This window comes from Sorex fumeus, unplaced genomic scaffold (assembly GCF_029834395.1).
Source record: "Sorex fumeus unplaced genomic scaffold, SorFum_2.1 ptg000047l, whole genome shotgun sequence".
In the NCBI taxonomy this organism is placed as follows: Eukaryota; Metazoa; Chordata; class Mammalia; order Eulipotyphla; family Soricidae; genus Sorex; species Sorex fumeus.
The window spans coordinates 9,127,381-9,146,028 of NW_026606104.1; the positions used below are offsets into that span (position 1 = coordinate 9,127,381).

At 42.0% G+C, this 18,648-nt stretch overlaps 1 protein-coding gene and 1 non-coding gene across 2 annotated transcripts in view; one reads left to right on the forward strand and one right to left on the reverse strand.

The window, feature by feature from the left end:
- The window catches only part of TGFBR3 (transforming growth factor beta receptor 3), a 214,341-nt gene that overhangs the window by 22,534 nt on the left and 173,159 nt on the right, over positions 1–18,648 (forward strand). Inside the window, exon 2 of the mRNA XM_056123379.1 lies at positions 2,650–2,813. Coding sequence (XP_055979354.1) covers positions 2,753–2,813 — 61 coding nt within the window. The 5' untranslated portion in view covers positions 2,650–2,752. The remainder of the gene's footprint in view (positions 1–2,649; positions 2,814–18,648) is intronic.
- On the reverse strand, positions 915–986 carry TRNAE-UUC (transfer RNA glutamic acid (anticodon UUC)). The gene has a single exon. It is a non-coding gene; the product is annotated as a tRNA-Glu (tRNA).

Here is an 18,648-nt window from a genome sequence, read left to right on the forward strand (position 1 = left end):
GCTGGACTATCTCACCAGCCCCCTCCATAGTTAACGTTTTAAGTGAACAGAGAAGGCTTTATCTGAGGTAATATAGAATCATGGTAAATGCAAGATTTCAAGGTGATTGAAGTAAGTTCATAGCTTACAAAATTATCTCTGTGATTGAGTACTTTGACATGACCATCTTGCTTGTGTCTCTACTTCATTGGAATGTTCTTTAAGTGATTCTTCTTCTTACCTTATCTTATTTTTTGGGTCTTGTGTAATATTTATTTTGCAGTGAACAAGATGGAACTGGTTTTACAGTAGAATAGAATTCCATAAATAATTGTACTCCAGTCTCTCTTATTAGTTTATACCTTCAAGGGATGGATGAATGTTTATTATAATAACACTTGTAGCTTGTATGTTATGTAAGGTACTGTTGAAGCACTATGCAGTTTTGTGGGGAGGATTGGGTCACCCAGTGGTGCTCATGGATTACTCCTGGCTCTGTGTGCAGGGTTTACTCCTGATCCTGTGCTCAGGAATTCTGGCTCTATGTTCAGGTTCACTCATGATGGTGCTCAGGGGCCTATATGTGGTGTTAGGGATTGAATCAGGGTCAGCCACAGGTAAGACGAGCACCTTAACCCCTGTACTATATCTCTGGATCCCATTGTAGCACTGTGTATATTAATGAGCCATTACATTTAATGTCTATTTGGTTATCATAGTAGCCTATGTAGTAGGCTCATGTGTGCTCAACATCATGGGTTTGACAGGTGGCAGAGTAGATTCATATCCAGGTAGACATTTAACTGTCATCATTATGCATAATCTATTAATTCTAAGCACTGTTATATACCGGGACTGAACCATATTCCTACATATATAATTTAGTTTTGAAGCATGTCTGGACAATTTTTTAGAAATTATGCTGTATTAAAGTTTTCCCTGACCGGGAATCGAACCCAGGCCGTGGTGGTGAAAGCACCAAATCCTAACCACTAGGCCACCAGGGAGCACACATTGGGCTGGAGCAATAGCACAGTGTGTAGGGCATTTGCCTTGCGTGCCGTCGTCGTGGGTTCGATTACTCCCTCCCTCTCGGAGAGCTCAGCAAGCTACCAAGAGTAACCTGCCCGCATGGCAGAGCCTGGCAAGCTCCACATGGAGTATTCATATGCCAAAAACAGTAACAACAAATCTCACAATGGAGATGTTGCTGGTGCCTGCTTGAGCAAAATCGATGAACAATGGGAGGACAGTGCTACAGTGCTACAGTGCATGCTGTATTATTTCTGGATAGGTCATATTTGTGCATGATACAATACTGAAATGGAAATTCAGTGAGGAGGCTCACAGTCTCTGCCATCAGTTTTCCCAATCACCCCATTTTCTTCCTCATAGGCAATTAGAGTTACTATCAGAAAGAGCCATAAATATGATTTTTCTCTTCATAATGTTACAGTGAGCCAAGACAATGTCAAGAGCAATTCATTTTGCCTTTGTTTTTATGTTTTTGTACTGTGTCTAGAAGTACCCTTACTGACTGTCTGTCATTGAAGCTTTTGAGCTGGTGGATGGTGTTTCCTGAGCCAAGGGTAAAAAGCTCTATAATCTTCAGCTTGTTTCAATGATTCCTGGAAACTCCATGATCCTCCCTTGTGTTGGCTTAGTCTAGGCGGGGTCTCTGTTCATTTATCCAGTTTTTGGATCCGTTTTTTCTCCTGATGAGAAAGAATAGAACCATTACCTAATGCCTGGAGCATAGTCAGTGCCCAATAAATATTTGTTGAATTGAACAACTGCTGTGGATTGTGCCAGAATTGGCAGGGTGGGTGTTGTCTAGGATTGAAAATAGATTTTGGAGTGGCTAAGTGAGTAGAGTTATAGGAGAGATACTAAGGTTAAGCTAACCATCACAAAACTTGTTGGTCAAGTCTATAGATAGGAAAAAGTTAAAGGATCTAGTTTAACAACAAGATAGTCTCAGAGTGAGAGAGAGGGAAGATTCTTCTGTTTAAAATGTTGGACAGCCATTGAAATAATACCATTTCATTTTTTCATGGTTCCTAACTGTATTTAATTCAGTTTGAATTACTTATAATAGATAGGTTGAAACATTAGATTGAATTTCTATTGGTGTTTCCTTACAGACATTCGGGAGTTTGTGTCTCAAATATCATTGATGACTTTAGTACCACCCCATAACTGGTGATGTTATATTATTTTCTGCTATATTTCTGAAATTTTTTTTAATATCAACCATATTTATTTATTTGTTTATTGCTTTTGGGTCACACCCAACGATGCTCAGGGATTATTCCTGGCTCTGCACTAATGAATTACTCCTGGCAGTGCTTGGGGGACCATATAGGATGCCGGGGATTGAATCTGGGCCAGCTGCAAGCAAGGCAAATGCCCTACCCGCTGTATTATCACTCCGGCCCCTAATACTATTTTTAAATGTCAGAAACAAGACTCTTTTTAAGAGCATTAGCTATAAAAATATTTATTAGTTAATTACCAGCCCCACCTTAGTTTGCTTGAGTGCTGTCTTGGCATCTTGGAAGTTGTTTTTATCTTACACATTTCAGAAATTCTTCATTTCACTTTAATGTATGTTGGTTTATGAAAAGAAGTTCCGACATTAACATTTCTTTGTGAAATGTGTTTTCATAGGTAATTTGACAATTGGAAAGAGGGAGCTTAAAGCCACTTCAGATTTGCGAAGACTGTTTATGATCCAGAGTGACTGGACGTGACACATTTGTCAGGAAAGAAAATGATTTCTCATTATGTGCTTGCTGTGTTTGCCTTGGTGAGCTCCTGTCTAGCCACTGCAGGTGAGTTGCATAATACAAGTTACAGTCTTTTGCTTTCTTTTGAATATTTTTTTCTCCTCACTCTCTTCTGTTAGGAAAAATTTAGGATATGAGCTATTTATGCAAAATTAGAATCTTTATGTTCATCTGGAAAATAGAACATTTGCCGGCTCTACAGATAGATAGTATGTTTTCCTGTTGTATTTTATGGGGGCTGGGGTTTGGGACAATACCCAGCTGTGCTCAGAGCTTACTCCTGACTCTGTGCTCAGCGATCACTCCTGGTAGTTAGTGCTCTGGGAATCATAGTGAATGGAACCAAGATTAGCCTGTATTATTTCTTGGTCCCAATCTGTGTTATATTTTAGTAGACTGGTGTAGATGTTCTGATTTTGGTGAGTCGGATACCTAGCTAATTTGTAGAGAACAAATGTGCTAGTGTTTAATTTCACTGAATTTTGTTGCAGACATTGATTACTTGTTTAAAATAAGATTTTCAAGAGAACTGTTGGTCTTTAGTATAAAATAAACAGTTTTATAGAGAGAGAATGTCTAGATGCAATTTTTGAAGTTTGCCTATTTCATTTGTAAATAGCTAACATAAAAAACATACAGAAATATGCCTCACTTCCTGGAGCTATCAATTGGAGATGAGAGGAAGTAGATAATTTGGTCGGAAAGTTGTTACTTAAGTGAGAGTATCTGATCCTTGACATCAGCATCTGAATGTTCACAACCAGGGTTTCTTAACAAATTTGGAAGCTTAATTTGCTCTACTTTGTTATAGCTTGCTTGGTGCCTATTCTCTGATGAGTTATATAAAACTGATTTCTTGAGCCAGCTCTGAAAACTGGCTGATCTTAACACAAACTTAGTTCTATGCTAAGTTGCTCTCTGGCAGGGAGTTTCTGTCTACATTTTAATAAATAAAATTTTCTATCTTTTTAAAAAAACAAAACAAGAAACAGATTGACTTGAAAAATTACTAGTTTTTTGGTTTTGGTGATGGAATGGTATGTACAGATGAGATGATAGTGACTAAAATTGCCATTTGTTGGGTGAACAGGGCTAAATATTTACTGAATTTAAGACTAAATAAGAATATCCTTATTTAACGAGCCCACTCTATTGCAATTCAGAGGAGATAATGATTATTTTTCCTATTTTATGGATTGAGGAATTCAACCCAAAGTTGACTGTAGATTGCCGTTAAGATAACTCACCATGAAATAAGATGAGGAGAGGTTAGTCTGTTGCACAGTGTTGTGTCTCTAGTAAGTAGAGGATCGGCTTCATACCCATGCTCTAAACCTCTGTGTTATACTGAAGAAGAGACCAGGCCAATATTAGTTCATTAAACTCAGTACACAACAGCCAGAAGTTGTATGTACGCACAGAGTGAAAAGTTTTCAGAAATTGCCTTTTGCTATATTTTCTTTTTTTTGGTTTTCTTTTGAATTCCAGTGTGTGAAATTAAAGGACACGTTCTTTGAGAAGTCTCATTTAGTCTCGTTCTTGAAGTTATTTGCCTTTTTGACTGTGTATTAATATTGATTTTAACTAAAACTGCACTGAAAAGAAGTCATGGGAATAGTGTAGTAGTAGTTGTTGTAATAGTATAGTATTAGGAATGAGAGAGAGGGAAGGGAAGAAGGAAAGAAGGAAGGGAAGAAGGGAAGAAGGAAGAAATAGAAGAAAAATGGAGGAAGAAAGAGACTGAGGGAGGAAGGAAGGAAGAAAAGAAAGTAGGAGGGGAAGGGAGGGAGGAAGGGAGCAAGGAGAGGAGGGAAGACTTGGTGGAAAACAGTACTGTTTTGATGACAAGATGTATAATCCTGCCAGTGGATTGGAAACAGATCTTTCTGCTCTCACTGCTTAGCTTGATTGATTAAACATCAGAGGAATAGCCACTAGCGAGACACCCTGGAACCAGATGAAACCCCTTTGGCTTAAGAGATGCGTGTCAGTGCCGAGAGTGAAGGAACTTCTTTCTGGCATTCTGACTTCACCGGCCTGGTAGTGAAGCTCTGATGTAGGGTTCTTGGCAGCAGCAGGAAGGTAGGCTGTCAAAAGGCCTCCTTTAGATGTGCAGATGAGGGGGCTAGAGCACAGCAGAGCACAGGGAGAGGGCTGAGTTACTGTACTAGGAGCCAGCTCTGGCAGCCTAGTCTTGGCTGGGCCTTTGCAGAGGGGTGGGGAGCTGTGTCCTAAGCTTGGTGTTGCTTTGACCTCCCTCCCTCCCTCCCTCTCCCTTCCTCCTTGATTTGCACCTCTCAGCAGAGAAAAGGGTTTGTGCTTTTTGTGAACAAGAGTTGTGGAAGAACTGTATTTCCTCCTGTACAGAAATGAACTCGGTATCGGCACTTAGCTCCTGTAACCTGCCTGAGAAAACTGGGAAGTTGTATTTTTTCCTGGTGTCAGGGTTCGAACCTAGGGTTTTACCCATACAAGGTTAGTGCTTCTGCTGGACCATTCCCCAGTCCAAAGCTTTCAAAATAGAAATTTTTTGTGTGCTACACATCTTAAAAAACTATCAACTACTGCTTCTGAGGCTCATCAGAGTTCAAGAGAGCTGGGCTCCCAGGAGCCTGAATAATGAGAAGGCAGCACACAACTGATGCAGGGAATCAGTGTGGTTGGAAGGAATGGGCTTGCCTGGTGCCACAGACCCCTCATGCCAGGCCAAAGGGGCATTGCTGGGATGAACTCTGCAGAAGTGCCCAGCTGCCACGCCAACTAGAATTCCTAGGTATAACATATAAAAAAATATAGAGCTGCTTCTAGTTATTTTCCTGCCAAGATAACTCTGACTTGCTTTGTGTCTAAGGGGCACCAAGCAGAGATACCAGTTAATATTTGGTTTATAGTAAAGCAGGCTGGTAGCAAGGGGTGGCAGGAGACTAATGATAATATCATGCTTACAGTTTTCAAAGTACTTTTATACCATCTATTTAATTTGATCTCTTAAAAGTCCCTGGGGTGGGATAGGGGTGCAGGCAGGAATTGTTTTCTTTGTTTTTAGTATGTATGGGGATAGTGGGGCTTAGAGAATTCAACTCTCTGTTGAACCGGAATTTAGCATGCTTCTGTAGGCAAACTGAAAACGGCGTCAGCCTAGCATTATTCTGAACTTGTGACACCTGTCAGTTCATTTAATCCTTCCAGAAGCCCAACTGAGGTGGCTATTTATCATTACCTCATTACTAATTTTTTTTTTATGGTGGAGAGGAACCACAGGCAGTGCCCAGAGTACCATGCAGTGGCAGGGATAGAATCTGGGTCTCGGACATGCAGAGGTTGTTCTTAGTCCTTTGAGATATCTCCCTGGCACTCTGATATTCTTTCTGTAATCATGCTAACTTTCTTGCTCCAATTCTTAGTTTACAAATGAAGAAATGGAAACTCAGGGAAGAGAAAGGGAATATCTAATGAGAGACAATATTTGTTTTGTTTTGAGGCCACATCTAGTGGTTTGTCCCGCTCTTTTGCCTTGTCTTTGCATGGTTGTATAATTGCTACTCTGCCTTCTAGGTTCCTGACGCTTGTGAGTTATTCTAGGATACTAGTGATGGTCTGTTCTCTCCGTCAACATTGCCATTAGGACAAAGCTATCTGTATTCACCCACTTACAGGTTTAATTGGTCATAGATTATACTTTTGCACAAGTGACAGCGTGTGTATAGGAAACTAAACACTTTTTGTATTTATGTATTTATTTTTGAAGTATTGGGGATTGAACCCATAGCCTTATACATTTGAGCCATGTGCATTACCACAGAGCTATATGCCAGCCCCTTCCCCCCCCCGGGCAACTGGACTTTCTTTAGCTTGTTTGCTTTGATCAGTGATTGTCATATTCTGAAGCCAGCTTGAATCATGGATAGAGCTGCATGCTTTCTTTGGGAAGAGTTGACAGGGCAGGGAATGTCCAGGAAGAGTTCTAAACTGCAGCCTTCCCTCAGGACTCACTCTGCAAACCCACATCTGAGCCACAGAAGATTGGCCTAGCCTGCAGCCCACATACATGGGCCACTGAGTTTCATTTTCTTCAAAAAGTTCTCTGCAAGAGTTGCCCAAAGTCCAGTAAAATCATCATTTATATGCTCTGAGTGAATGATATAAATCAGGTGGAATTCTAAAGAACAGAAACACTTTCGCTGTCAGAATGTTGCTTCTAAGGACTGCAGCAGGTGTGTTGGGGACCGAGGTCCAGCTATTCTGCCCAACGCTGCCAAATCTTCGAAATAAATAGTCAGACCAAAAAAAATATTGTCTGAATGGAATGTGGAAAATCTTACCACTTTCAAAGCTAAGTTTTTATTTTATTTTTTGGTGCCAGGGATCACACTCAGGGCCTCATACACGTGAGACATGTGCTGTATCACTTAAGCTACATCTCCAGCCAGGAAAGTGTTGATTAAAAAAACAATCCTCCTCCCACCCTCCTGCAAAAAAAAAATGACCTGAGAGATAGCTCCAAATGTTCCCCCAAGTTTAAAAAAGTAACAAGGGCCTGGAGGGCTGGAGTGCATGCCTTTCATATAGGAGACCCAGATCTGATCCCTGTCATCACAAAGCCCCCTAAGCGCTGCCAGAAGTGACACCTGAGCACAGAGCCAGGAGTAGCTCCTGAGCTTATTTATAAATATCAATATTTATAATTTATTATAAAATATTTAAAATAAAAAATTAAATATATTTACTTAAAATATTCATTATAAATATTTAGAGTAGTTATTAATATTTAAACTTTTAGAATAAAATATTTTAAATATTCAGAATTTAATATTTAGAATAAAATATGTATGTAATATTATCATATGTAAAAAGTTACTCTTGTTGGCAATGAAGTAAGCCATATAAAGAGATGATGGATAATTATGGCAAGAGGTAGACATTCTTTTAAAAACAGTTCTAAGGGGCTAGAGTGACAGAGTACAGTGGGAAAGGCACCTTGCCTATGGCTGATCCTTGACCGAGGTTCAATTACTGGCACCACATATGGTCTTCTGAGCCCACCAGGAGTGATCTCTGAGCGCAGAACCAGGAGTAAGCCCTGAGTGCTACCGGGTTTGGCCCAAAACAAAACAAAATAAAACAGGTCTAAATACGCTGTCTGACTTCCTCTGGCCCTCACAGGCTTGTGAACTTAGTCTGAGTCCAGACGATTGAGACTGGTAGATGAATTAGAGCCCTTGGGAGTAGCCCCCCCCCCCCCCCCCCCCCGCTCTGACCCCTCTGCCTCATCCTGAAAGGGAAGAGAGCCCGGGGAGGCACAGGGCTCAGGAGAGACACACTTCCCCTGAAGTAACTCATGTCCCTGCCCCTGCTCCCTGTCCCTGCCTCACTCTTTCCCAGTGAGATAGATGCACTTGTGCATGCCTGTTGTTCATTGCTGAAAGTCTTCATTGTGTAGACCAGTGGTTTCTATCTGCTGGTCCACAGGTATTGGGGGTTGGACACGGGTATATACTGTATGGTGAGGTACTGTGTCGTGTTGTACACAATATACAACTGTGAAGTGTCACGTGTCTGTCTAGAGGGAGTTGCATAGGTCCCAGCTCCCTTTTTCCTTTTATTTGGTTGGAGGTGGGGATGAGTGTTTGCACCTCACCTGTGCTCAGGGGTCTGTCACTCATGATGGGGTTCCGGAGATCATATCTGGAGGCAGGGATTCAACCTGGGTCCGCTGCATGCGTGGCAAATGCAATAGCCCCTCACTGTCTCTCTAGCCTGCTCCCTCTTTTAATTCCTGTAGGGGTCACTTCTGCAGTACTTCTGGGAACTAGAGCCATACATGACAGTGTGGGCAAGAGCACAATGCTGGGGTTTATCCTTTCACCTTTTCTTTCAACTTCAACACTATGTTTAGATGAGAATGTGTAATATGGTCTATAAACTTTTAGAACCGGCCATGTTTCAGGGATTTTACTAGCTTCTGACTAAAAACCAAAAAGAAGGAAGGACAGGAGGGAGGGAGGGAAAGAATGAAGGTCACTGTTCAAAAACTTGAACACTCTCTTCTCAGCTCACTGTCCTGATTTCCAAGTCTTGCCCTGTATATCTAACCCCCAATCCCAACTGATCTGTTTCTCAGGATTTTGGGTTTTGAGGATTTTACCACCATTTGCAACAGCGCTTTTCATAGCAAAGCTAGTGTTTCAGAGAAACATAGTTGCTCTTGGATTAACAAAGTAAATATATCATGCATAGACCCACTTTTAGAACTGAAACTACATACTGAGTGGGAGCAAGGAATCGTGTTGCTTATAGTAAACATTTTTCTGTGAAGAATCTAAATTACTCTGGGGCCAGGGTGGTGGCTCAAAGCACAGGAGTGCATGTTTTGTAGGCAGCAGCTTCAAGTTTGATCCTCAGCACTGCATGGTTCCCCAAAAACCACAGGGTATGTCCTCCCAAAAGAAAAGAATTACATAAAAGCAAATTTCATAATATAAATATTCACATTGGTTTGTCTTACAGTGCCTCATACCCAACTCATTTTAGAAGTTAGAGGTTGTAAACTGACATTTGACTCATGATTAAAAAAATTGATTTATGGTTTGGGGGCCACACCCAGTGGTGTTCATGGACTTTTCTTGACTCTGTGCTCAAGAGTAACTCTGCTGGTGCTCCACGTATGGTACTGAGGATTCACACCAAGTTTAGCTGTATGCAAGGCAAATGCCTTAATTAATTCCAATAGTCTCTCCAGCCCCTAGAGCCATGCTTTTATTTATTTATTTATTTTTGCTTTTTGGGTCGCACTCGGTGATGCACAAGGGTCACTCCTGGCTCTGCACTCAGGACTTACTCCTGGCGGTGCTCAAGGGACCATGTGGGATGCTGGGATTTGAACCCGGGTCGACCGCGCGCAAGGCAAATGCCCTACCCACTGTGCTATTGCTCCAACCCCTAGAGCCATACTTTTTAAACTTTAATGTACTTACAAATACTCTGGGAATCTTAAAAATTGAGTCTGGTTTACTTCTTCTTTATAGAATTTACATTGTATATTTTTGTTTGCTTTTTTGGGGGTCACGCCAGGTAATTCTCATGTCTTACTCTGGGCTATGTGCTCAGGCGTTACTCCCAGTGGTGCTTGGGGGATGTGATGTTGGGAGAATGATGTTGGGAATAACCACTGAGCACAGAATCAGGAATAAGTCCTGAGCACAGCTGGATGTGGCCCAGAAACCCAAAAAACAAACAAAACACATACATTCTATGGGTGAAGTGAGTTCTTTTGGCTGAAGGTGACCCAGATTGGCTGCATGTAAGGGAGGCATCTTATCTGTTGTACTATCTCTCCAGCTAATACTCGGTATGTTTTGAAATAAAATTTTTTAAAAATTGGTTTGTAGTACTACAACATTTTAGGAGAATAGTTTCACATTTCTCTAAGTGTAAAGGACTCACTTCACCCACAGGACGCGTGGTGCCAGAGATTGAACCACATGTAAGGCAACCATCTTAATCTCAGCTCTCTGGCCACACATTTTAAATTTCTAAATTATAAAAACAATTTGGAGAAGGAGCCACACCTGATGATGCTTTGAAGTTTCTCCTCATTCAGTGCTAAGGGGCTGCTTCCTGATGCTCAGGAGATTATGCCATGCTGGGGAGGCAACCTGGACCTCTTGCTTGCTTTCTTGCAGTCAGTCCCTTGTGCTATCTCCCTGGCCTTGTACAATTTGCGAAAGGCCTGTATGATGGTGATACTGATGGCCTGAGAGTCCCATTTGAGAGCTTAGACCACCTGTATTCTTAGTGCTCAGATTAGAACACAGAACCTGCAGACCCCTTCTAGAAACTTCTTATACTCATAAACTAGAGCTTGATTTTAGCGTTCCTTTGAAAGAACTACTTTGAAAACCTTATGGTAAACTCATTTGTGTCAGAGGAATCCACGTGCTGGAGAGGAAGTTGGAGTGAGGAAGTGAGTTCCACAGACACCTCGAGCTTTCCAGCAGAAACCAGGTGCATATTTATTAGCTGGGGTTCCACCATGACATAATCATAATAGCTGTTAAAGAAGGAATTTGCTCCTGTTTTTCCCTTTGTGTGCTTTTCATTTTTTGCCTTGTGACTTAAAAAACCAAAGTAGGAGAACTGTGTTAATTCTATGCTCATGAGGTATCAGTAAAGATAGCTGTGGCTATGGAGACTCTTAGGTGATGAGGAATGGATGTACAAGGGAGAGGAGGGCCAGAGAGATAGCACAGGGGTGTTTTCAAAGTAGTTCTTTATCTTGTGTGTGGTCAATGCTCGTTTGATCCCTAGCACTGCATGCATATGGTTCCCCTGAGCATTGCCATCCGTGATTCTGAGCCAGAATCAGCAGTAATCCATGAGCACAGCTGGGTGTGTTCCCCGCCCCCCCCCCCAAAAAAAAATGATGGAGTATAAGTAGGTTAAAAGGATATTTTTTAAAAAGTTAATATTGTGCTAGGTAGATAGTACAGAGGTTAAGGCACTGGTCTTGCATGTGGCCAAACCTAGTACCATATGTTCTCTGGAGCTCAGAGCCAGGACTTCTTCCCTTCCCTTCCCTTCCCTTCCCTTCCCTTCCCTTCCCTTCCCTTCCCTTCCCTTCCCTTCCCTTCCCTTCCCTTCCCTTCCCTTCCCTTCCCTTCCCTTCCCTTCCCTTCCCTTCCCTTCCCTTCCCTTCCCTTCCCTTCCCTTCCCTTCCCTTCCCTTCCCTTCCCTTCCCTTCCCTTCCCTTCCCTTCCCTTCCCTTCCCTTCCCTTCTCTTCCCTTCCCTTCCCTTCCCTTCCCTCCCCTCCCCTCCCCTCCCCTCCCCTCCCTTCCCCTCCCCTTCCCTTCCCTTTCCATTCTTTACTTCTTATTCCTTTTGTTTTGGGGCCACACCAAGCAGTGTTCTCAGGGCTTACTTTTAGCTCTGTGCTCAAGGAACACTCCTGGCTCTGTGCTCAGGAGTCATTCCCGGTGGGTTGAGGGGACTACATAGGGTGTCAGGGATCAAACCCCGTATCTTACATACTGCTGCACTATTGCTCTGGTACTGGGGACATAACTCATTTCTGCTGGAGCTGGTTCTAGTTTTACTTTGCCGTCTTCACCAATTTCTATTTCATTCATATAATCAGACTCCAGATTAGAACTTTAAGAAAGAATTTTTCAGAAGGGAAAAATTTCTTAAGTTATTATTGCTATTGTGAACTTGGACACTATATTTATTAAAAAGTGGGAGATGACACTGAGGAGATACAGCCTCTGTGTCGAAGCGTTGTCTTTAAAAATCCTTGTTACTTTTTGGTTTTGCCACTGCCTATTAGGTTTTCTGATTTTCTTCTTCAAACCTTATCACCTATCATGAGAGGGGGAACAATGAGCAATGCCATCCTGCACATGGGCGTCAGACCCCAACCCCATGCGGTGGTCTCTCAGTTTTTGAAATTGGACCAGAGAAGTTCAGAGGAATGCAGTAACATATTTACTTCTCGCCCCCTGCTAGCTTTTTCTTTCTCAGTCTTCACTAAGTCTGTTTATCTTGCTGGCCATGCTGTGGAGCAGCCTGGAATCCTGGGTGGTATTAGATAGTGAGAAAGAAATTTCCACATGACTGAGGTTACGGGAGTGGGGCATAGCAGGAACTGGGTTCTGTAGGACTCTTCTGATGAGAAGGGAACTTGAGGCTGAGTTTTCTTGAAGTATTTAGTTCTTAAAATTTTTTTTTTTCTTTTTGGGTCACACCCGGTGGTGCACAGGGATTACATCTGGCTCTGCACTCAGGAATTACTCCTGGTGGTGCTTGGGGGACCATATAGGATGCTGGGAATCAAACCCTGGTCAGCCGCGTGCAAGAATGCCCTATCTGCTGTACTATTGCTTCAGCTCCTTAAAAATTCTTACATATTCTTTTTGTTCCAAAGGTTGGAGATAAATGGTTGGGGATGGGGCTGGTTTTGGAGGTGGAATATTTGGGGGTGGAGGTGAGGACTGGAAGCAACAGTAAACTGTCTGGAAGCCCAAAATTTCCATAGGTTAGAAGGGAATAAAATCTCTAGGGTACAAGATTTGTTTGAACTTTGTTTTATTTTTGTAGGTTTATTTATTTTGATTTGGGTACCTCTCCTGGAGGTGCTCAGGGGCTGCATCCAGTAGTGCTCAGGGAATGCGCGGTTCCAGGGATGGAACCTGGGCCTGTTTGCAGACATACACTCCAATCTTTCGAACTATCTCCCGGGCCCCCAAGGGTAGTTTGAACTTTCAAAGCTCCTTCAATTACACAATCCACAGCAGGGCCTCACCTCCTGGGAAGGATCCTGAGGGTTTGACTTTAGTCTCCTAGCCCCTCCCAGCAAGATTGAGGTTGATATCCTTGGCCCCATGTCAGCCCAGTTCTCGGGGGCAGTTGGGGGTCCTCTGTTTTGCCGCGTTTAATTAGCTCTGGAAATAGGCTATCAAAGACTCTCTGGCAACATTTCATTAATGGTGCTGGTGAACTCAAAAGCACTAATTAATTGTTTTAGATTATTTGCAAAGCCTGTGCTGAAAACCTAATGCTTGTAGGAGAAAGTTGGCAGAGAGGCTTTGCAGAGATTAGCCGGGACCTAACCCGGTTCAATTGCTTTTTGGAGTTGGGCCAGGAGGAGTTGTTTTTCTTTTTGGAGAAATGCTCGTGGCCATATTGTTCCCGAAATTTCCAGTTCACTGTGCCCAGCTCTCGGCAGACAGACCTCAGATGGATAGTGCCCGGCCAGGGAGCCCTGAGAGCATCTTCTAGACATTCTTTGTTTTATTTTGTGAGATAACACACAACTGTTTAGCATTTAGGAACTCAGTAAATACTTCCCAAGGACCTGTTCTCAAAGAAAAGAAAAGAAAAAAGAAAAGAATCTGGATTCGTTAAGAAACAATTCAGGTTTTTAATGCTAAGTGTTCAAAGGCCCCAGGATCAGACTTTTTCAGTAAGTTTTTTTTTCCCTTTTCTTAAAATAAAACAAATCAGATTCTTCATTTCCTCTGTTTAGCTGACCTGGGGCAGCAAACTGCTACTGCTTTTGGAAAATGGTGTTCAAATATATCAATGTGAAATCAAGTGCTGACCAGTTTAAGATTGGGTCCTGCTTCAAGGAAAGGAGTGAGAAGTGGGTCTGTGTGGGTCTGCTGTGTTTGACCTATTTTTTTTTTTTTTTTAGTAAATTTTGTGCTATCGCTCCAGCCGGACAGTGGACAGTAAATTTTATTTAAAAAATTTTTTTATTAGTGAATCACCGTGGGGTACAGTTACAGACTTATAAATTTTCGTGCTTGTGTTTCAGTCATACAATGTGTTTGATCTGTTCTTTAGAATAATGTCTAGAATTAGCTTGGCCAGAGGAATTACAGAAAATTTAATTGAAGCCCCTCCCTGTGGAAGACTTGAGGCAGTTTCAGTATGCCAGGAGCTGTGCAGACTGTCATAGATCAAAGCAGAGAAGAGTGTGGCAGATCTCATTGCATAGAAGGATTCATAAGAGGATGCTTTTGGGGGGTAAGGGGGTTGGTGGTGGTGGTTGGGGTAGCTGCTTTGTAAACTTTCTAAGCAGTAAGTCACTATCTGAAACCACCTTCAGGAAGTTGTCTCATTTCTGGGCTGGGCCTGGCTCCTCCTGACAGGCCTCAGTGTCTTTTTCCCGTTCTTCTGGGCTCGAGCAGCCCACAGTGAGTTCCACATGGATCCCAGGCCAGATCCTACTTTATTAACGTGATTCAGGAGAAAAGAATTCTAGTGAAAAGTTTCAGAGGATTGTGCTGAGCTATTTCATGATATTGTCAGAATGTACTGAACTCCAGGTTGGCCCTCTCAAATGTGTGATTTCTGCTTATGACTTCGACTTGGAATCTACTGGAAAAGGCTTTTTCCATGGATCTTCCCCTCCCCCTCAAACACGGACACCCTTCCCCCCCTTCCTCCCCACTACCACATACACACACCCATCAGAGAGAATGTGTTGGTCAGGGAATTTATTCCTCAGTGTTGATGCCCTCTGCTCACTGTGAGGCATCCTGTTGGGAGATCCAGCAGCCTGCCCCCCACACCCCGCCCCATACCCTGCCCGCCGCCAAATGTCCGTATTCTTCCCACCTGCAGACCTGGGTCAGCAACCTTGAGCTTGGCAGCATATGCCTTTCCACTGAGCTCTATCACTAGCCCAGCCATAGATCTTTAACCCTTTAACCCTTTCTGCCGATGGTCCTGAGATCACTTGATGGATTTGTTTAGTACATAGATCTCAGAGCTGGGAGGCAGCACCAAAGAAATAAAGTCAGAACAAATGCTTTTCTCCTGCTAAATTCGTTATTATTATTATTTTTTGCTGTGTTTTGGGTCTTCTTACACTTTTTTAGAGAGTGTAAAATTTTGTATCACAGTGTTAAGATTTGTATGCATCTGCCAGTTAAATTCTAAGATTATCTTGAATAACATTACAATTATCATTAAATTGTTATTTTATTACTAATCTTTCATTAGTTTCCTCTTTTTTTCCGAGGTAATAGAGATCTAACCCAGGGCCTCATGCATGCAAAGCAAGTACTCTATTGCTGAACCATATCCATAGTCCCTAAAATTGTTGAATTTCAAGAGTGACTTATCTTTAAAAAGATAAAAATTCAAAAAGTCCCTAAAATAACTATTGTTAGCTGCATATTTGAGTGGGAGAGAGAAGGTTAACTTTGCCCTTAAGAGAATAAAAACTGCATAGACACAAACTTGTACATTTTTTGCCATTCATGAATATGTTACACTTTCCATTTATGGAGATTCTCTTTAATCTCTTTCAGCACTTTTTAATTTTCCAGTATTTATTTTGAAGACTGTAGTGTCCAGATGTGAACTGTATTTGTTAGGTCTGTTTTGTTAGAATTAGGGTTGATGACCTCTCTTTCAGAGCTATAATTCTGTCTTCTTCAAACTCTTTTCCATCAATGATGACGACAATGTATACTCTCTCTGGCTACCCAGAGCATGAACTCAGTCCAAGATAACTAAAGCCACTGGCTAAAATCGGTTCTTAACCTCGCTGCCTCGGCCTGTGAGTTCAGAGCTCAGGGTGCACTCTTAAGAAGTCTGGGGCTCGGGAAACTAACTCCAAGAGCCCAAGTGCATGCTTTGCATGTGTAGACCTGGGTTTAGTCCCTGGCACCACATGGTACCCTGAGCACTTCCCTGGAGCTCCTAACTGGGAACAGGCCTCAAAATAAACAACAATAAAAACAGAAAGAAATAGTGTGTTAACCTGGTGACAGCTCAGATTGGAGGCTGAGCAGGGGAGAGCAGAACCTCTCTTCACAGAGATCAAGCAAATATCCTCATTCTTTGGACCACAGGTCAGAATTGGGCTGTCTGAGAAAACCCAAAAATCTGATAAAAGGGCAGAGTATTCAGTCCTGTAATAATTCTAAGTTAATATCAATAGGCTAATACTGCATAAACATTGTTATAAAATTGATATAATAGTGATATTAAATGGGTAATTTTATCAGTTAGAGTAGTGTTTCATGGCTCCACTCCAATGTCATTTAAGAATGTTTTTTCATGTTTTGGGAGGGTCTGCCACGCCATGCTCAGGAGGTGGGGTGGGCGTTGGCAGGAGCTCATACTTCTGACACTGTTCAGCTGGTGGGGCCTGTGGTATAATAAAAGCTTGGAGGATGTGGCACTGCTCAGGGGCTGTGGTGATGGGGATCACCCAGGGAACCCCAGTAGTCCTGGGGACCTAAAGGGCCACATCTGGTGGAACCAAGGTCTCCAGAGCTATACTCAGCAGTGCCTAGGGAAAATTCAGGTGATATAGGGATCAAACCCAGGTCAGCAGCATGCAAGGCATGCTCTTTATCCTCTTTACTACTTCACTGGCCCCAAGAATATTCTGGACAAAGGTCCCAGGGATATAGCTTAGTGGTAAATCACACCCCTTCAGTATGTGAGACCCTGGGTTCAGTCGCTGGCACCAAGACCAGATAAATGAAAATGAATAATAATTAAATAAGAATGTTCTTGATGAAGCAGTAGAAATGTTCAAATGTGTCTTTTTTGGTGTTCCAGATGATGGAAGGGGAAGTATGCAAACAGACTTCCAATGTATGATGGTTGGTTGTCTTGGTGGAAATGTTCTTGTGAAGTTGTTTGAACTTGTAAGTTGAATGAATTTGTGTTTCACAGAATACCATTGTGCTTGCAAGAATGACTGACAGACAATTACTGGCTATTCAGACTTATTTGGCAGACATTTAAAAAATTGAACAAAGTGAGCCTGTTATTTCAAGGAGAGCAACTGACAGTATTTGTGGCCAGTGCTGCTCAGGTCCATCAGAGCTGGGGGCACTGGTGCCACCCACATGGTACTCAGGTGACCATGCAGTGCCAGGACCTTGAACTTTGGGCCTCTGCATGCTAGCTATGCACTTTAGCCATTTGAATTATCTCTTCTTTCCTTCCTTCCTTCCTTCCTTCCTTCCTTCCTTCCTTCCTTCCTCTATTTCTTTCTAAATCTTCTCATTATGGCTCATATTCTTATAGTCTATGAAGTTAATCATTCTGATACTTTGATTTTAAGTATTGATCATTAATAATTATAAATGTAGAGTTTCCAAAAAAAACTCAGCTCCAGCTTTATTAAGAATCCCATACTTTTTCGAAATCTCTTTTTAAGTTTACCAATTTTAGTGCACAATCACTACAGATTTTATGTCAAAAATTTTTCCCATAAAAGGGGGGTGTAACCATTACATGAATACTTTTTTTTCCAAGAAAAACTTGAAAAATAATGGTCTCAATCACATTTTGTGGCCATAATTATATGGTGCTTCATTTTTCCCTTCAGTTTTTGAGATGCCTTGTATGAAACCCAGGACCTCGCATCAGAAAAGCAAATGTTTTCACCACTGAACTTCATTCCTGGCCCCCCCCTTTTTTTTTAGTTTCAATGAAAGGAGACATTGGTTGAGTTTTTAAAAGTGAGGAAATAAGAGTGGAGGGGAAACCAGTAGTATGTTGTCATATGAACTACCAGTCCACCTCAGTCTTTTTTTTTTTTTATGTAGGAGTCCTGCTATTTATTTATTTAGTTTTTGCTTTTTGGGTCACACCCAGCCAATGCTCAGGGGTTACTCCTGGCTCTGCACTCAGGAATCACTCCTGGTGGTGCTTGGGGGACTACATGGGTTGCTGGGAATCGAACTCGGGTTGGCTGCGTGCAAGGCAAACGCCCTACCTGCTATGCTGTTGCTCCAGCCCCTTATTTAGCCACTGATTAGCTGATTGAATTGGGCATGAACTCCACCTTACTTTTTTTTCATAAATTTATTTATTTATTTTTCCTTCTTATATTTCTTTATTGAATCTCTGTGGGAAAAGTTACAAAGCTTTCAGGTTTAAGTCTCGGTCATACAATGATCAAACACCTTTCCCTTCACCAGTATTTATTTTTCACCACCAAGAACCCCAATATACTCCCCTCCCACCCCTCCCAATGCCTGTGAGGCAGATGATTTCCACTTAACTTTTCTCTACATTGATTACATTCATTATTTTGACAAAAGATGCACCATTATTGTTTAGAATTCTCCCCCCACCCCCACCCCCAACAATCAGAATCGCTGAAAAGGCATTGTGAAATACTTTGTTTTCTATAGCTGGTTATGAGAATCATATAATGATTTTGGATTTCTGCAAAAGAGCCAGATAATTACGAGATTGGTTTCTGTGCATCTGGTGTTATGGCTGTGCCGGAGAGCCACTCGTGGGGGGGCAACTCATATCAGTTTTTAAACAGAACCTTGCGTTCCTGTAAAGTAGATTTTGTAATGGAAACTGCCACAGTGGAGGGCCAGCTCCGTCATAATG